General features: G+C 30.1%; 5 protein-coding genes and 1 long non-coding RNA gene across 11 annotated transcripts; 2 read left to right on the forward strand and 4 right to left on the reverse strand.

Annotated features, from left to right (window-relative positions):
- Positions 1 to 2,083: 2,083 nt before the first annotated feature.
- On the reverse strand, positions 2,084 to 5,887 carry LOC117206909 (chitinase-3-like protein 2). Its single transcript, XM_033446648.1, has 6 exons — positions 5,669 to 5,887; positions 4,278 to 4,544; positions 3,869 to 4,150; positions 3,555 to 3,791; positions 2,937 to 3,360; positions 2,084 to 2,799 (listed from the first exon to the last, which is right to left on the reverse strand). Exons 1-6 carry the CDS (start codon positions 5,725 to 5,727, stop codon positions 2,656 to 2,658), a joined length of 1,413 nt encoding a protein of 470 aa, XP_033302539.1. The 5' UTR covers positions 5,728 to 5,887; the 3' UTR covers positions 2,084 to 2,655.
- A 1,697-nt stretch (positions 5,888 to 7,584) lies between these two features.
- On the reverse strand, positions 7,585 to 10,950 carry LOC117206719. Its single transcript, XM_033446343.1, has 6 exons — positions 10,574 to 10,950; positions 10,283 to 10,460; positions 9,779 to 10,029; positions 9,553 to 9,670; positions 9,034 to 9,234; positions 7,585 to 8,777 (listed from the first exon to the last, which is right to left on the reverse strand). Exons 1-6 carry the CDS (start codon positions 10,802 to 10,804, stop codon positions 7,828 to 7,830), a joined length of 1,929 nt encoding a protein of 642 aa, XP_033302234.1. The 5' UTR covers positions 10,805 to 10,950; the 3' UTR covers positions 7,585 to 7,827.
- Positions 10,951 to 11,054: 104 nt separating this feature from the next.
- On the forward strand, positions 11,055 to 12,508 carry LOC117207498. Its single transcript, XR_004487535.1, has 2 exons — positions 11,055 to 11,109; positions 12,389 to 12,508. It is a non-coding gene; the product is annotated as an uncharacterized LOC117207498 (long non-coding RNA).
- Positions 11,568 to 14,492, reverse strand: LOC117207241 (cytochrome b561-like). Of its 3 annotated transcripts, none has more exons than XM_033447453.1 (5): positions 14,280 to 14,492; positions 13,115 to 13,327; positions 12,819 to 13,027; positions 12,576 to 12,733; positions 11,568 to 12,507 (listed from the first exon to the last, which is right to left on the reverse strand). In XM_033447453.1, the coding sequence occupies exons 2-5, from the start codon at positions 13,323 to 13,325 to the stop codon at positions 12,345 to 12,347; spliced, it is 741 nt and encodes a 246-aa protein (XP_033303344.1). In that variant the 5' UTR covers positions 13,326 to 13,327; positions 14,280 to 14,492; the 3' UTR covers positions 11,568 to 12,344. The 3 variants fall into 3 exon arrangements, with proteins under 3 accessions (XP_033303344.1, XP_033303172.1, XP_033303258.1); XM_033447281.1 differs by lacking the exon at positions 14,280 to 14,492 and adding an exon at positions 13,788 to 14,256; XM_033447367.1 differs by lacking the exon at positions 14,280 to 14,492 and adding an exon at positions 13,470 to 13,674.
- Positions 14,493 to 14,944: 452 nt separating this feature from the next.
- On the forward strand, positions 14,945 to 18,111 carry LOC117207085 (2-methoxy-6-polyprenyl-1,4-benzoquinol methylase, mitochondrial). 3 transcript variants are annotated; one of them, XM_033446986.1, is made up of 5 exons: positions 14,945 to 15,297; positions 15,672 to 16,084; positions 16,205 to 16,293; positions 16,379 to 16,502; positions 16,655 to 16,863. In XM_033446986.1, exons 1-5 carry the CDS (start codon positions 15,105 to 15,107, stop codon positions 16,742 to 16,744), a joined length of 909 nt encoding a protein of 302 aa, XP_033302877.1. In that variant the 5' UTR covers positions 14,945 to 15,104; the 3' UTR covers positions 16,745 to 16,863. The 3 variants fall into 3 exon arrangements, with proteins under 3 accessions (XP_033302877.1, XP_033302966.1, XP_033303044.1); XM_033447075.1 differs by lacking the exon at positions 16,655 to 16,863 and adding an exon at positions 17,997 to 18,111 and having other exon boundaries at positions 14,946 to 15,297; XM_033447153.1 differs by having other exon boundaries at positions 14,946 to 15,297; positions 16,379 to 16,563; positions 16,620 to 16,750.
- LOC117206792 (recQ-mediated genome instability protein 1-like) lies at positions 16,797 to 20,132 on the reverse strand. Of its 2 annotated transcripts, XM_033446562.1 has the most exons (10): positions 19,671 to 19,809; positions 19,465 to 19,604; positions 19,184 to 19,387; positions 18,814 to 18,971; positions 18,542 to 18,650; positions 18,218 to 18,397; positions 17,845 to 18,111; positions 17,444 to 17,719; positions 17,260 to 17,355; positions 16,797 to 17,140 (listed from the first exon to the last, which is right to left on the reverse strand). In XM_033446562.1, exons 1-10 carry the CDS (start codon positions 19,795 to 19,797, stop codon positions 16,973 to 16,975), a joined length of 1,725 nt encoding a protein of 574 aa, XP_033302453.1. In that variant the 5' UTR covers positions 19,798 to 19,809; the 3' UTR covers positions 16,797 to 16,972. The 2 variants fall into 2 exon arrangements, with proteins under 2 accessions (XP_033302453.1, XP_033302364.1); XM_033446473.1 differs by lacking the exon at positions 19,671 to 19,809 and adding an exon at positions 19,825 to 20,132 and having other exon boundaries at positions 18,218 to 18,650; positions 19,465 to 19,608.
- Positions 20,133 to 20,623: the final 491 nt, after the last annotated feature.

The raw sequence follows: 20,623 nt of genomic DNA on the forward strand, positions 1-20,623 counted from the left end.
AGCCGCGGTCACGGGATGAACGTTTTACCTAACAAAGGTATGGAGTAATCGTATAGCTCTGCTTAAAAAGATATAATTGTAGCGGCACGCGACATTAAACCCACCAACGGTTTCTGTCCCGTGGCTCGCTACACAAAGACCCCATTCTTCGGACAAGATCATTGCCAGATGTCGATACATCTTCACAGTATATTTTCAGCTAGCCTAAGGATCCGCTATAAATCTTAGGATTTATTTAGCTAAGGTTCTTCGAACTGACAAATAGTCTTAGTCTTGGCAGCCCCTAAATCTATCACCTACCACGGGAAGATACGGGAAATCTGCTTTTCCCGCGTACGATGCTTCCTGCTAGCACCTCGACCACCGACATATAGAAATTAACCAATTAACAGCAACGTCCAGTTCCCTCCCTCACTTTCTGAACGAAGGCTTTCCTCGACGAATCCGATGATCTCGTGTCCTTTGACACATCCCATCATAGTTTTTCCTCTGCAGCAGCATCGTGACGGAAGATCATTCTCTCGTGAGGTCTCATTAGCGAATTACGTAGCGTCTTCACGATCAGTGAATACTCTACGTTCTAACAAAGAGTTGGTTTAGTAATACCAGTATCGTAGACAAGTAAATCGAGTCCGAGAAATTAGACTTTGGAAGAAAGTACATTTGTTATCCCGTTGACCGTGGATTCGTTATCGAACCTAATACCATTGTCGTTAGTGTCTAATCAACGCGGTTACTTGCCAATTCTGTAATATCCACACTTGTACTAATAATCATATTTGTACTAGTAAATATCTTCTCTATTGCATAACAACAATGTCTAATCCAAATGAAGATTCGTTACACGCCCCTAACCCCTAATCATGATGCGAACCCGACATATCTATATTATAAATTATGTTGAAATTCAACTTCATTTAATTAACAGTAATTATCATGATAATACATATCTGTAATAGAGGAATCATATTTAATAATTTTAAACGATAATTAATTACATACTTTAAGTTGCTGCTTTACATTTGTAAATTTAAAAACACGAATTAATTTCTTTTAACAACTTCTGTTACAAGGCATCTTCTAAAACACTTGTTACGTTTATTATAATGATAAGTAACACATAAAAAAGAATAAAAACCGAAAAGAGTAAATACAGTAAATTCAACATCTATTCAAGAATATTAACGCCTTTGAACAGTCGTGAAATTCATACTTTTAACTTTTTGAAGTCAAAGTTCCAAGACGCTGGCTTTTAAAAGATAAGGAGCTAGCATAAATCTTACAATAACCAGTTCTTTTGGTCAACATGTGTGTGCATCGGTAGACGTTTTCGTCGCAATGAAAGTTTGACGAAAATTACCAGAGGTGATATTAAATCAATAAACTACCACTTATTTGTTTATTAGAAAGTTCGTTTAAATTATAATACTAACTTTTAACTGAAAAATCACAAAATTCCTTTCGAGGTAGTAACGTTGAACGATTTAGTTTACATAATCACTAAATATCATTAATTTCAAAATTTGAACTTTCCAAATCACTGAAATATTAATCCTCGGAATCCGCACAAAATTATTAACTAATAATGTACTATTTAGTTTCTTTATTTCCTACCTTAACATAAGTTTTTAGATTAATATCTACTAATATATGCTTAAAAAGAAAACAAATTTATATTTCAAAATAAATTATATTTCAAACAAAACAAGTAAAATGGAAATGAATAAATACAATGTAAATAATTGTTATTAACTATAATTAATAGGGTGTATTTGGTAACAATTTGTACAAGGCTAGATAGGAAAGTAATTTTCCTCCTTGATGTTCCTTTCGTATACATGTACGTATGTGTTAGCGACGATGCGCGTTAAAGGTCACCGAAAGCAGTTGTTGGTCCGATACCATTTTGCTTTTGTATGGATCTATGGGGCAGAGCAAGGGGAGAGGGGGGCGGGGGTAAAAGAGGAGATCATTATTGGGCTGTGTATGACCAGTAAGACTACGTGTAGAAAAGTGCAATGCAGATGTCTGACAAATAGTGATAGCTATCGGACGTTGAAGAATTGTTTGGAAAAAGATATAGAAGTTAACAGGCAAATCAATATTGCATCAGCCTAAAAAATACAAATACCTGGCCTAGGAATGTAGAAAACGAGGGTGACTGCTGTTAAAACCCAGGATATACATATTTTTGCACTCTGGAATTTCATAACAAAATGTATACCTATGAGTGATTCGGCCATACAGTATCATATCCGATCATCAAAAAAGTTTCTAAAGAATTTTGATTTAAATATGACTATTACTGTCTAATAAATATGACTAATAAATATTCTATTATTCATCTTTAATTTCTTCCTATATGTTTATAAATGAATTATATTATGTTTTAATAATAAATAAAATAAATACGTGTATGTTTAATTTAATAGCTTTGAATTAAAATTATAGTTGTACTTTATGATATGCAAACAATTGCAAATGCAATTAAATTATTTTGAAAAAAGACAGAAGTTTTCTTTTAAGAGCAAACGATACTTTATGACACTGTAAGAAATTAAGAAGAAGCAGCAGTTCCGATTTGATCGATCAAATACTTTTCAAGGAATGCGATATCTCTGTTTGGAATGTAAAGAAGTGACAAACGAAAATGGATTAATCGGTTTGATACCTGAGAATCTTGCTAACAGTACGAGTTAAAGGAAAGCTTTCATTGAATTTACATGTATTATTCCAATCATCAACATTTAAGGATAATATCATTGCTCCTCCAAAATTATTCCTACGGATCCATTCAGCCTAAAACATAGTACATAGCAATTAGAATATGTTTGGTCCTTGAGCGATCTTAATTCTAAAAAAAAATACAATCGTTTGTCTTAAATCGTTAATTTTATCGAATGGGTTTAGAAAGTAAGAGTAGTATATGTACATGCCTTATAGTAAACACTTGTAACATCGTCATATGAGATCCATTCTCTGTCTTTATAGGCATAGGGAACCTTGCTTTCATGTTTGAAAACGCTCTTCGCGCCGTTTTGAAGGAACTCGCAAACTGTAGGATAAGAAACGAAACCCATCTTCCCCAATTCTCCGAAACCATTTGCTGGTGCGAGTAAATCATGATTCTGCGGATTATCCAGTCTATAGTTGTGGCCATAAGTAGGAATCCCAACAATTAACTTTTCTCTTGGCATCCCTTTTGAAAGCCAATAATGAACCGAATAATTAACATTTAGAGTGGAAAGATAACCGGATTCAGCAGCATGTGAGAAAAGCGGTGCATTGAGTCCGGTAATTGGATAGTACCATACATAAAAATGGTAGTCATATGACATCAAGTTCACAAAATCTACATACCTAAATAATAACAAAATTTGATAAATTTTATATAAACATTTACGACAATATAAATAAACAAAATTGATTTTATAGTTACATAAAGAAATACTTTTTCTTAAATGATCTTAATAGCTCTAATTATTATTGGCCATTATCGAATAGTAGCGCAGCTATCTAATATTGCTCATATTACAAAAAACATGTTCGCTCACTTTGCCATTTCTGCAACCATATAGCTTTGATCAACAATAGCTTGTGGAGCAGCTACTGCAACAGAAAGAATCAACGTTTTTGTAGCGCGGTAAAATTCTCTTCGTAATTCCTCTAATAACTGTACGAAATGGAGTTTTTCCCGTTCATCAGCTCCAAGCCATGCAGGAAATTCCCAATCTAAGTCGAGTCCATCGAAACCAAATGTCTTTGTCACATTTAAAACGGACCGTATAAATCTATAAAAAAGAGAACATGTAGCGTTTTCAATGCTCTTTATAACGGAACAATTAAAATGAAAAACAACAAAAGTTACCTTTTTCTATTTGCATGATTTTTTACCATTTCTGAAAAACCTAAGTGGAGCTCATTACTGCCGCCAGCACTGATCATGACCCTTAATTGAGGTTGCAATTTCTTCAAGGCGATAACTTCCTTGTAGATTGATGAATTACTGCCCAAATCTAGGCTGCAGTTCACCACGCCCGCAAAACCCACGATAATATGCGTACAAAGATCAGGGTCAATGTGCGACGGACTGAGCTCCCAGAACGTGTTCAGGTCGCTCGATATGGTGTAATAACAGACAATGATTTGCCTATGAAAGAAAGCTCTTTTCAATAACTTAAATGTTATTTTCTCATAACTAATTCTTGATGATAATAACGATGTTCGTAAACTTTCTCTTGAGACATATATACTTTGGGCAATAAATATATAAGTACCCTGAGGAATTGGTGTTGTAGTGTTGTGGCGAACTGATGCTGTTGTTCCTGTCCGCATTCTGGTTCTCCTTCGTCGACTCGGCGTACATCCGAGCCCGACGTAACCACGTAGCAATCTTGGCATTGTCTGTTAGTGTTTCTGTATCGAGTGTCTTCGCTCTTGGAGAGCGAAGGATAACAATTCCCAACCACGCGCGTGTCACGAAAAGAACTCCAAGTATCAAAGATACTAATGCCAAGCACAAAACTTGTGTTCTCCAACGTGGTCTACAAAAGGATATGAAAATTTATATTAATTTCTAAATTTGAGTCATTGATATATAATATATACAGATAAGCTTATGTTTCATACAATATCAGACATGTGTGCAGTAAATACAGTTAATAATTCATTATAACAAATTTATTTCTCAATTTTATACGCTTGAGCTGCATGAAACATAAATTTCAAATTTATTTTATGCGCATTTTTAACCATTTTAAACCATGAAGGCTTCTTGTATCATAGTAAATATAGGATAATCAATAACCACACCTGTAACTTTTGACATATACTCACACATATATGCCCACACATATGACTCATTACACACAAAAAAAAAGCTATAAAAGTAGATGTTGTAAAGAAATTTAATATTATATAGGAAAATGTAAATATAGAGAATGTAAATAAGATAAATATAACTATATTATTCAATGAAAACAAGCAAAGTTTATACTTTACACTTTCTATAACGATATAGGTATATACCTTTTTTTATAAATGTTTAGGTTTACAAAAATATATTGAAAGAATTATTTAAGTGGAGTAAAAATGGCAGTTTCAATACCGTAAAAAATAATATTTACAAATTTTTAAATCAAATTTTACCAAATTTGACAATAGTAGTTGACTTTACAGATATGTGTATCTAACAATATATTCGATTGTAACTTTTGAAATAAGGAATTTGGTACTGTACATTATCTAAGAGATAAAGTGCTTATAAATGGAACTTTGATCATTATCATTTATTCAATTTATGTGTATTGACATTATACATGCATATTCTTCTGCGTAATTATCTAAACTATACTATTTTATAATATTATATTGTAATATATAAATCTGGTAGTGGGGAGGCATCTAAACAGTGTTATGAATAAGTATGTATTATGCTTAATATGATATCATTGAAAATGATATATTACTAATATCAATTTGTAAATGTAAATTACGAGATTTATTATACACATTGGAAAGAAAGAAATAAATGAAAACCAAATTATTGTTATAGGAGTTATGTGTCATATACACACACACACACACGCGAGCGCGCGCGCGCGTGCATGCATGCATATAATATAAGGGAATTAAAAGACAACTAACTATAAAAAAAAGTGCAACTTACTGTCGGACGTCTGTTAACAATTCATATTTGGCCTGTGGCACGGGGATTTGGTTAACCATTGAACGCACAATGTTCGTCAAAATTGACGCTTGAGGACGCTAGTCCTCTAGGGTGGCTTACCACTTTTATTACTACGCCCAATGCGTTATGATTAGGGTCGTATACTTATACAGATATGTCTGACAAATCCTGCGGTGGGGGTAAGGTTTTTAATGTCATAAAGCGTGCTTTGCGAAATCGGCCGCTAGCCATAGAGCGCTGCGATCTAGTAGGTTAATGAGAACGACATGTATCAGAAGGAATCTACTTCCTCGGGATTTATCTTTTAATGATAACATTCTCTTTGTACTTTTTCTATTTTTTTATTTAGTTATATATAGGCATGAGTAGTGCTTAGTTAATGACTAGATTACTTTTTATAAATTTTTCATGATTTGTTTAAATAAAAGAAGTAAATACACAGTATTTCATTTAGTACAGAAGAATGTTATTTGAATAAATATTATTTATGAACCATTATTAGATATTATTTCCAATAAAAACATTTAACAAAATTACAATTTCGAAATCTAATATATTTTTAATACTTTTATACCATGTAGATTTGACGCACCTATTGGTAAATAAGTTTGTTTTTGTTTTTTAATTCATTAAAAAATCGCATAACCACCTATATGTACTATCTGTAATGTGAATGATATTGTCGAAAACATTTTATTGAAATAATACTTTTCACGATTGAAACTTTCCAATGTTGTTAAATCTTCTATTGAGCAGGCAAAATTATAATAGAATTTTAGAGTTTATAAAACTTATTAAAAATGCAAAAAATACTTATATTAAATCACATTTATTAAACGTTAAATGTTTATATATAAAAATATCTTTATACATTGGTTTGAACATTTTCCTTTGAATGACTGACCCTTTTCCTCTTTGGTTTCTTTGATGTCTAAATTGACACATTCTTAGTTGGACATAATAATGAACCTACTTACAGAAAGACATATTTCCAGTACATCCAATGTTTTGTCCGCTGAGAGATAAAAAATTTTTATGTTTGATGTGTATTTTAAGAAACATTCGTTTACGTACTTCATTAAATGATAAAAGAATGCAAATTTGCACGAATCAAACCTTTCGTTTTCATGCCAACTAACTGTGCAACTGAAGTATTATTCTTGCTATGGATCAGTGTTTCTGTACATGATTTACCTTTCTTACACGTATATCATTTTGTAAAAGTTGTTTGCATAGATAGCCTGTAAGTATGGTATAATTACGTAATTAATACATATATAAAACATCAAATTATGTTTCCACGACAATGAGACATAGATTTACATATTTATTTTTACACATGTTTAGATATCTGCAACATATTTGAACGTATCTCAAATACAAACATGCATTATAAGAATAATGCATATATACGGACTATGAACTTCTCAGATAATATTTTTCATTATATCTTATAGGCAACCAGAGTTTCTTTTTGTAATCAGTATTTGCAAATGTTAAATGTTAAAGATTTATCAGTCATGTTCATTGCGGCTCTATTTATATGTGCATATTTTATTGGAAAATTGCTGATTATATATAACGAGATCTATCTATCAACAAAATATACGACAAATCATATTCACAAATAGTTGCACATTCGTGTCGTAAAGAAATGGTATTAATATGAAAGAAACATCTTTAAATTTTTTTAAAAAATTATATTTCTTCAAATCTTCACTCAGCCTATCTTGAATACATTTAATTAAAACATGAAAATCTTTCTCTCATTATCTGCGGATGAACGAAACAGTTTTTTTTTTAATTCATTTATGCTACTGTTGTACCTAGTTATCCCTCTGTTTGTCAAAGCACTGTCTCCAATGACATCATGTATAAAAGCTCCAACATTTTTTAACAAATATGTTGCTTTAAAAACAATTTTAGCTAAGTATTCTTCGCAAGCTGAACGTTTTAAAGCAAAACCAGCGATTGGTTGAGTATATTTATTTGTTAAGGACTGGTACTGTAACACAAGACCTTGGGTTGCCAAGTACCTGATATTTGAACTTCGAAGTGTCATCAGGTCGTCAAAGTCTGTTAAGCTCATGTAAGTCAACGTCTCTGGATTCACAGCAATAGACTTCTTCGAATTGATCTCATCGAGGGTCGGAACACTGTGATTCTTTTAATAGCTTAACAAATTTTTCATCAAATCCACGCTTTGTACCCACTTGAGACATATAATCTCGAATGGTCCTTGCACAAGGCAATGGAATGATCTCGTTCTTCCTCAAGAATTCGTAGTAACTCTGAGATTTGATATTCATTAGCATACACATCATTATAAACTCATCTGTGTAACGGCGGCCTTTTGGATCCTTTGTTTTCGCAGCCGAAATTATTTCTTGGATAACTAATTTTTGATTTTTTGAAATTTTATCCAAGTCACTATCTGTCATACATATCATACATGCTTTCTTCTGTTGATTTACGATCAGGTCTGTAGTACGCTTCAGCTTATCTTTCATTCGATTAACCCTAGCATCTTTATATTTGATTTTTTCTCGCATAGTCTTCAATTTCATTTCATCAAATGGGTTCAAAGAAGTTGTGACTCGTTTAATAACCGTTCTTTTTTTCATTCTTCTAATCTTTTGTGATAAGGTGTTAGAATATTTTTTACATGAATTACATCTTTCACTCATGATAGATAATATAGAGCAGTCTGCATGACGCCAATCCGTACCAATACAATTTTTTAGAGCAGTGTTTGCACGGATTGTATCTAAACCAGTGGACGTTATTCCTTTACATGTGCGTAAATCTTTAAATTTTTTCAAAATTTCTGGTATCATAGTGATTTTAGTTAATATTCGTGGAAGTTTTGCAGCTATTACATCAACGGGTGTCATGTATATTTCGTAAGTTATTTTTCTAGAACCTGTGACTAAAACAGATTTTGCAAAAATATGCTTTTCTTTTCCGCAATCATTCACTCTTATAGCATATGTAAATAAGAGAGCTTCTTCATCGCCAACTTTAGAATTGCCGACGATCCATGGTTTCGGTATTTTCAAAGGTGCATTATTCTCAAAAGTATCGTCTTCTGTCGTAAAAAAAAATTATAATTAACTTTTTATACTTAATCTAGACATTTGATAGAAAAATGTACTAACGAAATTTCTTTAAGAAAGAATAATTAACAAATACTACTCTAAGCAAAAAAGATAAAGTGTATATTTTTCTGATTTAAACTATTTTTTCCAACAAATTTTTAATAATCGTGGATATTTTAATTTTAACAATTATAAATAATTGTAAAAAGTTATCGATTATTTTCAAAACAAATTTATCATACTTACGTTGAGATTCAAAGTTAAAACCGATAGAGTCAAACATTACTGTAGTAAATGGAAACCCAGAACTTGTAAAATGAAGCATTTTCAAGTTATCTTCTGCTTTGGTAACTGTCACAAATGATTCAGGTTGCATGTTATTGTTTATAGAACAATCAATATTTACATCCGATTTCACAGAAGACATTATACTTGAATTAATAGAATCTGTTGACATAAAATAGAGAAAACAGTATAAAAGTCCAAATTTCAAATATAAATTTTTTATAAACAAGCATCAGGCGACATATAGATATTTTTGAATGTTTTGAAATTTATTAAGATTAAATAGATACTTAGAATCATTATGAAAACTATAACAATATGTTTGGAATAAACTTCTGGAATAATGTATCAATACAATAAAGGTAACAGTCATAATTATACAGGGTAACCAGATTTCAACAAGTTATTATTAATATTTAACGAAGTATTAACATTTCCATCAACCGTTGTATTTTATATTAAAAAATATTAGATACTTACAATGAGAAGGAACACTGCTATCAAGGTCCAGAGAGACAATAGCAAAACATTCATTATTTTGATGTACGTATCGTTCTATGTCATTGTTCACAAATTCATCCTGCTTTATTGACTTAAGCTGTAATATTTCCTGAACTTCATTTTGATGTTTCTCCAATACTACCGTACTTATGTTTGCTTCTTTTTCTTTAGTTACTGAATTTGAATATTTTGCTGTACTGCTTGCACTTACTCCTTCTTCTGTAGTTGTTGACCTTGGACACTTTATTGTACTACTTGCACTTACTTCTTCTTCTTCTTCTTCTTCTTCTTCTTCTTCTTCTTCTTCTTCTTCTTCTTCTTCTTTAATTGTTGACTTTGAATATTTTGCTCTATTACTTGCAATCACTTCTTGTTCCCTAATCGTTGACTCGGAACACTTTGTTGTACTACTTGCGGTTACTTCCTCTTTAGCTGTTGACTTTGAACATTTTGCTGCTTAAACATAAATTATTTATAAATATGTGTGTGTGTGTGTGTGTAAATATATATTCTATATTTTACGTTTACTTGTAAATAAATACATCTTGAACAAAGCATGTTCATAAATAGATCTTATTTTTACAGAACTTCCCAACAAGATGAATTTAAATACAAATATTTTAGTGAATAGTTTCTAGCGTGCAAGAATCGCAGAAAAAAATATATGACCTGAAATGAATGAATTACAAAATAAAATGTCAAAACTTACGTTCTTGTACTGCATATGTATGGTCTGTATAAAATCTGGCGTATTTCCTCATTGTGTGTCTTATTACATCTTGTACGTCTTGTTGTGGGCTTCTTGATCTCGATCGAGATTGCAATGGATATCCATCAAATATTGTAGGTACAGCTCCTGGTCGTAAACGCGTACGTTTTAATGGTACCTAACAAATATTTGAAAATAAGTATCATACAATAATAAAAGATTTTGTCATTATTAGGAATAATGACTAAGGAATTAGAAAATAATTTTAATGGATAAATCAAATGATTTTACCTGAGCTATAATTTTCCCATTATTATCGTACTTGATATATTCTCTAATTATGTAACGTTCTTCAAAATGTTTTTCACATATTCGCTGACCCGTTCGCAAACGTTCTATTCCGGGAATTAATGCTGCCCATTTTGCACCAAAATTTTCATTTTTCACTATGAAAACAGATACTTTTTCATTACGTTTATCTTTATTTGTCCTACAATTCGGCACAGCACAAGTCCATGGCATGTTGAATTGATATATTTCTGTCGTCACGGCGGCGGCGGCGGCGGCGGCCTTTTAATATGGCTTATGGACATATGCTAGTCTAAAATCTAAAACTTGTATTCCAATAAAAAGAAAAATGAAACCACGATCCACGTTTCAAAACGTCTTCTTCTCTTTAGCAGGATCCTTTGAGGGCGGGAGGAGGGGAGCTACGATCACGGATGATCGTGATTGCGACGGTCTAATGCTTAGCGAGCAAATTGGAAAATATTTGCCGTTCATTAAGGCTTGATCCCACCACGGGAGTTACCAGACCTGTAATCTGTGTACGTACACGACATACATACGACGATATGATTGTATTATGATATGCATAAACGGACGTTATGTCCATGATACTCACACTTACGAGTATGTAATCTAAAAATCATGTTATGTACGTATATGAAAGCATGAAGGATAAGGTTTTACTGCGTATGATAACTCTGTTCGAATAAACAGTAAGCAGAAGCAAACATAGGAATAATCAAAATTTTCCGTTGCCATTATTATTAATGAAATTAACTACATAATTCGATTTCTAAATTATTCCGTCAATAAGGACTGGAATTAAGTATTGATATTAAATGATTGGAATGAATAATAACATAAAAATGATGAATCTCAATATTAATATTTAAAATAATTGACATATTCGATAAATGATAAAGGAAACATTTAGAAATAATATTTGTTTTGTTTTATTCGGTTATAAATATGATAAAAAGTAAAGTGTAAGTCATAATTATGCTTGGAAGATGTATATTCTTTTTATATATACTTTTCTGAATAAATACATTTCTGTCAACCATCATAATGTACAATTGATTGATAGACGAATACAAGTTCAATATTCACACATATATACGCATATACATATAAATATATTAAAACAATATAATATTCACAATACTTTATATTACAACCATTTATGGTAGTATATTTTAATTATTAGAAAATATGTTAGATAAAATATGTTTTATCTAAAATGATTGAACATACTGATGAGATTACATTTTACGAGACGCAATATTGAACGAAAAATCCATCATAATCCACGAACGAAATATCCACCATTTTTTTATTTTAAATACAACTTAAAGATCACAGCTCTGTTGTATCAACGAAAGCGCGGAGATGGAAAAATCTTAAATTTCTGAAACTATTATTACATAATATATATAAAGTTTTATTTATCTAATTCAACTAACAACCAATAAAAACTGTACAAAAGATTTAAAAATAGTATAAAATATGAAATAGTAAAATAGTTAGATATGATTTAACATAGATACTAAATGATTTTGAACTAGTTAGTCCTAACCGAGGATAAAAAAGAGATAAACGACAGCTAACAGTTTCATCTTTAATCGAAGATCATGAAAGTCGATCATAGAAACAAGATACACAAACGAATCGGAATATTTCGAGAACTGACATTATAATTATTATGAAAGTATAACTAGGAATTTGTCTATATGTTGGAAAGCCAAGAATAAGCTTTTTTATATACCATAATCGTTCATTGTGCTCTGCCACCAACTAGTGCTTCGTCTTCTGCTCTAGGTAAACGTTTGTAACGTTCTTGTGATACCAAATAAACCGCTAATCCACCAAAAAGGATTAACATAAGTCCGATTACATTAATTAATATTGCTTCGTCTACAAGATTTGGATAATTATTTCTGAAATTACGTATTATAATAAATGAAAGGGTGACTCATACGTTATTGTGTCATAAGTTTATACTTACCCTAGAGCAAAAAATGCTTTTTCATTGAGGCCTAAAAGACAGGAAGCAATTACACCAACGAATCCTGCGATTCCAAAGTATACATGAATTGGCATGTAAGAAGCCCGTAATGGAAGTTGTAATCCCGGATACAGGAAAGATAGAAATCCAGCAAGCCACTAAAATATTAAAATATATGTATTTCGCGATTATTGAACGATTATATATGGATAAAATTAAATAAAGAGTTAATGACATTTATACCTGGCAGCAAAATAAAATTACGCTAGTGAGCCCAATCCAACTATGAAGACTGTACATGTTTGGAATTGGTTTCGATTGCAAGTTGTGGCTGTCAAACACAGCCACAAGAGAAATTACAACTAATGCAACAATTAATATCATTATGCCTGCGTGAATTAGCTTCAATCTTCGTTTCCGAGTATTTCTCTGTGTCCTATATATTAACATACCTAACAAGATTGAAGGTAATATTAAGTAAAATAAAAAAAAAAGTTAATTCAATGTTCTTAAAAGTTTCCTTAAATCGTTAAACATACCATTGGCATATAGAAATACGAATCCAATAACCATTAAAAGAGGATGCCAATTGAATTCTAACGTTGGATTAGAATTCCAAGCAAAACCACCTCTATAACTGCCACACCAAACTGCAACTAGAATTATCAGTATTGCTCCAACGATTTCCATTGCAATGATGAGCGGTCTGAAACCCTCCAGACTAACGCGCGGTTCTGTAATTTGCTCCATGTCTGGAAATAATTTTGTAAGCATTTCATTAAAATTTTGAACTGTCATGAACATCTTGTAAGAAATGAATTAAGCGAGATACTAAACATAAGTATATAAAGTTAATAGGAAATAAAAAGCTTTTAAAATAAATAAGCGACATACCTAAACATATCTGGTATACGTATGGATAATTTGTTGACATAATTTAACTAAAAAATGAATTCTCTATTTCATAAGATTTTAAACTGAATATCCTTCCTTATATGATTTTATACAATCTGTTTAAATCTTATTATTTATTTCTTTTCAACTTTTAACAACATTCTACGGTAATCTTTTATTTAATCTTTATTATTCAGATATTATTTCTATCATAAACTAAAAATCACATGATATTTCAACATGTAAGAGAAACTAATTTTTAATTAGAGCTTATGAACTTATGTAGAACATATTATATATTCAATAAAATAAACTTACTTCTTTGACATATGGTAACAATTATTTGACTTTCTTTTTGTTTCGGGGATTTAATTGTATTTGAAAATGTATACATAAACGTCCACTAAGATAAATATGTTATCTTGTTACATAACGTCTATATAAATATAAACATATAAATTGATTAAAATATAATGACACTTAATATATTAATAATTTCCTTTTAAAGTAGTTGATTGTCTCCCTTGTGTTAGGCTGTAAAATTACGAAACTTATGTCCCTGTAATCATTCTGCATAGCAATACTTAATGCTGTGATAATGCTTAAAAGTAGCATCTATAAATCAACAAGTGTTAAGTTGTTGCTTTAGTATCATTAAGATGATTTTATACATCTGATTAAATAATTGTTGAAATATTAAGGTGTCCAGTCTTATTAAATTTGACGAAACGAATTACATATAAATGAAAATGGATAGAATGGAACACAATTTCTAATTTAATGACAGCGCTATGAAATTGGCCACTTTACCTGACACTTTCCACAAAAGGTTTTAAGAAAAAAATCAACAGGTACTACGCAGGTTCTCCAACGACGTAAAACAAACTATCGATTATATCTACGCAGTTGTGGAATGAGATATTTAAATTTATCGCACTTCTAGTCAATATAAAAACTAATTGCAGATAAATATGCCGATTCAAAATATAAGATTGATCAGTTGATATATAATTAGAATTTTTAATTTTGAATACGAATTAACTTTAGCCTTAAATAGTAGTGATAAGGAAATTATTAAAAATGAAATACGTGCACGTAATTAAAATCTAATTTGTCATAAAGAATAATGGCAATACGAGAAAAATATTTGTTCTAAAAGTAAAATAACACATATTTTTTAGTCGCATACGATACAATATACACAACACGATACAATTTATTTGGCACGCATACATTAGAAATCACAGCTTTGGTTTCTCCTATTAAGTAAAAATATTTGAGATATATTACTTCGAATCTGCGCATTGTCTAATTTCATTGTTTTCAACAAATTCTTAAAATTAAAGTGCTTTCAAAACCAATGTCTACAATATTTCTTAGTATAGTAAACTAGATAGATTGTAAATAATTATATATATATATATATATATATATATATATATATATATATATATATATATATATATCTTATTGTGCCTCTAACGTAGAGTTATCCTATTTGATAATAATCTATTATATCGAATATAAATTTTAGCAACGTTCACACCACCATACGTATGTAATTGAAAAATAAAGATAACCTTAAAATATTTTACCGATAAGGAAAGCAATTTATCTTTTAATATATGCATATATATGTATATGTGGTTATTGATAAAATATCGCAGAAAGATGGAAAAACGAAGACTTCTTTTAAATTTAACAAAAAATAAAAGAATTACTCTCGTCTTTGAGAAATGTTTCTCAGATGCCACTGCAACTAATAATAATGAGAAAACAACACATTTTGGATACAAAACTGTCAAAGAAAGTGATAAAGTGAAAGAAGGTACATTTTATAATTTATGTAGTTATCTGAACAATTTTGCCTTTTGTTCCTTTATATATATCATCCCTATAGGTAACAAAACTTTTTATTCCCAAAGGAAGCATACCCTGTATTATAGAAATATTTATAATTTTGTTTACGAGAAACAACATTATATATAAACGGAAAATATACAAAGAATCAAGATACAAATTGTTCAAAAGAATCAGAACAAATTGTTCGATATAATTTGTATTTTAAGAGCTTTTAGGATAGTCAAACTAATACAATTTATATTAATTCTTAAGCATTTCGTGTAATTTGTTTCTGCATTAACCTTTAATCTCGTATATCTGTAATGTCAGATTTATCAAGTTAATCGAACAACTTTTTAGTATATACAGTTTTTGAGAAGGTAGCAAATTCGTACGATCGAATGAATGATGCTATGAGTTTTGGAATTCATCGCATTTGGAAAGATATATTCATTCAGAGGCTTGGACCAACTCATGGCACCAAATTATTAGATTCGGCTGGTGGCACAGGAGATATTACATTCAGATATTTAAATTATTTAAAGAATACCCCTAATTACCAAGATGTAAGAAGTTCTGTAACAGTTTGTGATATAAATAAGAATATGTTAGACGTTGGTAAAGTAAGAGCAAAAAACTTAGGATGGACAGATCAAAATAATTTTAATATTGATTGGAAGCAATGTGATGCAGAAAAGCTTCCTTTCGAGGACGATTCATATAATGCTTACACAATAGCCTTTGGAATAAGAAATGTAACACATATTGGAAAGGTAAATCAATCTTATAAAATTTTTATCAAATTAACATTGAACTTCAATGATATATCTTTCTCTAAGTATAAATAGATTTTATACTCATATTTTACAAAGGAATAACGATATTTGTTGTAGGTACTTTCTGAAGCGTACAGAGTACTTACTCCTGGTGGTTGTTTTATGTGTTTGGAATTCAGTCATGTAGATAATAATATCTTGAAATGGTAACTAATTCCTTTTAGGATAAAGTAACAATTATTTAAAGTCTTCTACGCTGGATATCTATGCATGACAAAATAAAATTTTTAGGCTCTATGATCAATATTCATTTCAAATAATACCTGTGTTGGGTACACTTATAGCGGGAGAATGGCAGCCCTATCAATATCTTGTTGAAAGTATTAGAAAATTCCCAAAACAAGAAGAATTTAAAGTAAGTTGTGCGACATGGTAACACGATATTTATGTTATTTAAGTTACAAGTCTATATATACGTGTGTGTGTGTGTGTGTGTGTGTGTGTGTGTGTGTGTGTGTGTGTGTGTGTGTGTGTATATGTATATTTAATTTCTAATTACTATTTTAGGACATGATCGAAGTAGCAGGTTTTAGAAATGTAACGTATGAAAATTTAAATAGCGGTATAGTAGCTATTCATTCGGGTTTTAAATTATAATGAATACCGCCGTTTATCGTTAAGATATAATTAAATGTATTAAATAACAAACTACTTGTTATATATCTTTTATTATATCCAAAGATTTGGTGAAAATAACACTTCATTATATTGTTATATTTATTACAAAATGTTTATTTTACCTCTTTCATTTATATTTTATGAGATTTTATTTTATCAAACACATTGATTCATTGAATTATTCTTCCACTGCAAATAAACCATGATTTAAATGTTGTTTTCAAGTAAAAAAGCTTTTACTCTCCTGTCTATTATTTCTTTCTGTTGCTGAGTTAAATCAGTAATTTCGATTACTGTTGGTCTTTCATCTCTATTTAATTCTAATTTTAAGAGTGCATCCAGAGCTTTCATCTCTTTTTCTGCATTACGAAAACTCTGAAATGTTCATATATTCTTTATGAAGCATAAAAAGTTCAAATAATGAAAATAATAAATATGTTTGAAAATTATTATGATACTATAAAGCATTTTATAAAAATGTGAAGGCAAAATACCATCCTAAGTTCATGCTCAATTTCTGGATTTTTTTTCCTCAATTTCTTTTTCAATGAAAACTCTCGGACACTGAAACCTAGTAAATTTTCTAGAATCTAAAATCATAAAATGTGTAGTTATTAAAAACACACTGGATTTGCTAATAAATTCTCATTTTCACTTAAATAAATTAGAGTTCAGCACCTTATTTGAGAAAGAAACTTCTATTGTTCCAGTACCATCTGCTATTGTAGCTTGCAAAATCCAAGATGGATCTTGTTTTGTTAGTTTTCCGAGGACTTGGACGTGACCTCGAATAGTTTTAAAAGTTGTGGTTGTTATTATTTCATTATTAATATCGTAGATAAATTCGCAAATTTTCGGCTCTTCTGGAGCATTTACTCCTTTTATAAATTCTGTAATCTGCTTATCCATTCTACCCTTCTTCGAAGCTATTGTTGTACGAGGTGAAGTTGAAACCTGAGATATTGTACAACTGAACATGTTTTAAAGATGATAATTTTCAAAATAGAAAGCAGCAGTTTGTACTACTTTTTAACGAAGTACATAAATTAATATCGAGCGGAACGAGTCCAATAACATACTCTTTTTTTTCCGTCGCTTAACAAAGATTTTTGTTTTTTTCCTATTTTTGAAATCGATGAATCTGTCTTGGCAGTACACGACTTGAAATTTAAATGTGACGAATCTTTCTCTCTGGTTTCTCTAAAGGCGTCATATTTTACATCTGTTACAGCTTTCTCATCGGTTATTACAATAATGTCATCGCTTCCCTCTTTTGGCAAAGTCCTAAATGGCAACGCAATACTTTTCTGCTCTATTGATGCTTCTGTAAATTGTTCTTCGTCAACCTGTAATAAAGTATGTTCGTTCAAAGGTTGATTAAATTTAAAGCTACGCTTTATACCGACTAATTTTACAATTTTATCTCTTAATAAAATAAAATATTAAGATAACCATCTCTAAAAAACAATCGTCATCATCCAGGATTTTTTCGTTTCCACAACTTTGATCCGTTTTAACTTGATCGCTGGTAAATTCAGTTTCTGTTTGAAAACACTCATCATCAATTAACGTTTCTTCATTTTCATGACTTAAAAGTCTCTTAATTTCAGTGTTAGCGTTATTAATTCCTCTCTGAAAATGAACATTATCATTTAAAACTCCTTCATTTTCGTAACTTTGAACTCTTTTAACGTCTGTGTTAGTATTCTTAATTTTCGATTTTTTACGATCTTCGTTATGGAAATCTTCAGTTTTAAAAATATCTTCAGGATTTACTTCGAAGTCTTCTTCAAAAAGGACTTGGTCCATTTGTGGTACTTGTGATCTAATATTATTTGATTTAGTCTCATTATCGCTATAGGGATCAGGATTTTCTGAAAGATTTCTGTAAATGATAAATACACGTATATAATATTAAAGTTATTATCAAGACTTTCCAAAATATAACTTAATATTTAATTTAGCTTCAATTGACTTGATTTATAGTTTACTCCTATTTTGATTTCCTTATTATCCTTGCAAAATTTTTAATATTAATTTAAACTCACAGAGCTCTAGCTAAAACATTTTCCATCGCATTAGGTATTAACAAGCTATCCACTTCACCACCAATTCCTTTCAACTTTCCTTCTTCTAATAACAAAACACCTTTACGACATTTCAATGGGCCCGTTATCATAACTTTATATCCTGGTAATAGCATATCCTTGAAAAAGATATAAGAGTATTTTACATTTGTATCGTACTTTTAAAACATTCTTAAATTTATGTCTTTATTTAATAGAGAAGGAGAAAAAGAATAATAATAATAATAATAATAATAATAATAATAATAATAATAATAATGTTTTAGCTTAACCAGACCTTTATATCAATTCAAATATGTTATTGAAAAATATATAGTAAATATTAACATACATTCAGTCGAGATATATAATTATATTCAATTCCAATTAAATCTTGCAATCCATCCGTTAGTCGTAATTGTATCATTCTTTTTTTCGGAGGTTGCCATTTTTCCATTTTTTCTGCTTCGGATAGATCTATTTTTGAAATATGAGCGTTCCTAATATGCTCTAATTGTTTATATTTCGATGTTGCAATATCATACATTTGTTCTACCTAGATTATTACAATTTTAATTAATCAATTATCTACGCAAATATATATGTAGGTATTTTATTTACTTATATATGTACCTGAAGAATATAGTTTCCAGATAAAATAATAAATTTTTGATCCGACAGATTGCAAGGTAAACATCCATTTTCATTATTAATTTTACGCAAATCACCGAGTTGCCATTGTTCTTTTACAAATTGTAAAATCTTTTCTGGGCCTGGCTGAAAATAAGATTAATTATAACAAAGTATAAAAATTTATAACAATAATACGAGTATTTTACATTTACGACGTTTTACGGAAACAAATGTAGTATGTATGTAGCCAAACTTAAAATGTGATGTTAATAATTGTACTTCAAATGTAAGGCATGCTTCACGCGTATTATAGAATTGTGCGATAAAATTCATTTAGATATACATAAAATTAATACTTACATTTTCATGTTGATTTACGTAAAACTCTATACAATCTCTCAGCCATTCATTATTCATTGAATAATATTCTGATTTTAATCTACCTTTTATTCGTCTGAATACGTCTTCATTCATTTAGGACACTTTGTGTTTATGTAAATTTATAATATAGTATAGTCTAGGTATGCACACTTTTTGTTTCAACTTTTTCGAACGACCGATCGAAATACTGTTTCTGCTCTCTCTCTGCTCTCTCTGCTGTCGCGAATTAATTCTAGATTTATTTAAGTAGAAACTTGTATCATTACAAACGAAAGGTTATGGTCTTGAGTGATAGCCAGTCGCTGTCAAAGTATTTTATATACCAAAGCGGTATGATAGTATACAATATTTTATTTATTAAAATATTTGTGTGTGCGAGTGTGTATCAAATTACATTATATCAGTGAAAGAATACTTATATTTAATAAAAATGTTTTCTATCTAATAAATAAGATATGTACTAATAATTTGTAGTTTGATTTATATATATGCGTGCGTGCGTGTGTGTGCGCGCGCGCGCGCGCGCGCGCGTGTGTGTGTGTGTGTATATATATATATGTATGCATATTGATACAAACCGTCAAAATTATTATGAAAAATTGTTCAGTTTGTAAAAGCCTGACAGTGATTAACTGTTTTGGGATTCATAGAAAAAGTAAAAGAATATTTACTATATTTATAGAAAAGAAATTAACTCATTCGATACCAATAATAAGTTATTTAATTTGAAAGATATTTATTATTTGACATAAATGCGAACCAAGTAACGATTTGTATT

The sequence above is a fragment of the Bombus bifarius genome, unplaced genomic scaffold (genome assembly GCF_011952205.1).
Source record: "Bombus bifarius isolate JDL3187 unplaced genomic scaffold, Bbif_JDL3187 scf7180000007964, whole genome shotgun sequence".
Taxonomy (NCBI): domain Eukaryota; kingdom Metazoa; phylum Arthropoda; class Insecta; order Hymenoptera; family Apidae; genus Bombus; species Bombus bifarius.

Coding starts and splice junctions, on each gene's coding strand:
- LOC117206909 (XM_033446648.1), bottom strand. CDS start 5,727: ATGGTTAACCAAATCCCCGTGCCACAGGCCAAATATGAATTGTTAACA. Junction 3,792..3,868: donor AATCATGCAAATAGAAAAAG/GTAACTTTTGTT, acceptor TCTTTTTTATAG/ATTTATACGGTCCGTTTTAA. Junction 3,361..3,554: donor ATGGTTGCAGAAATGGCAAA/GTGAGCGAACAT, acceptor GTTATTATTTAG/GTATGTAGATTTTGTGAACT.
- LOC117206719 (XM_033446343.1), bottom strand. CDS start 10,804: ATGCCATGGACTTGTGCTGTGCCGAATTGTAGGACAAATAAAGATAAA. Junction 10,030..10,282: donor TACATATGCAGTACAAGAAC/GTAAGTTTTGAC, acceptor TTTATGTTTAAG/CAGCAAAATGTTCAAAGTCA. Junction 8,778..9,033: donor TTTTAACTTTGAATCTCAAC/GTAAGTATGATA, acceptor TTTTTACGACAG/AAGACGATACTTTTGAGAAT.
- LOC117207241 (XM_033447281.1), bottom strand. CDS start 13,863: ATGTATACATTTTCAAATACAATTAAATCCCCGAAACAAAAAGAAAGT. Junction 12,734..12,818: donor TAATTTTATTTTGCTGCCAG/GTATAAATGTCA, acceptor TTAATATTTTAG/TGGCTTGCTGGATTTCTATC. Junction 12,508..12,575: donor AAAGCATTTTTTGCTCTAGG/GTAAGTATAAAC, acceptor ACGTAATTTCAG/AAATAATTATCCAAATCTTG.
- LOC117207085 (XM_033446986.1), top strand. CDS start 15,105: ATGTATATGTGGTTATTGATAAAATATCGCAGAAAGATGGAAAAACGA. Junction 15,298..15,671: donor AAGTGATAAAGTGAAAGAAG/GTACATTTTATA, acceptor ACAACTTTTTAG/TATATACAGTTTTTGAGAAG. Junction 16,503..16,654: donor CAAAACAAGAAGAATTTAAA/GTAAGTTGTGCG, acceptor TTACTATTTTAG/GACATGATCGAAGTAGCAGG.
- LOC117206792 (XM_033446473.1), bottom strand. CDS start 19,938: ATGAATGAAGACGTATTCAGACGAATAAAAGGTAGATTAAAATCAGAA. Junction 18,651..18,813: donor AATGTTTTAGCTAGAGCTCT/GTGAGTTTAAAT, acceptor TATCATTTACAG/AAATCTTTCAGAAAATCCTG. Junction 17,141..17,259: donor TTGAGCATGAACTTAGGATG/GTATTTTGCCTT, acceptor TGAACATTTCAG/AGTTTTCGTAATGCAGAAAA.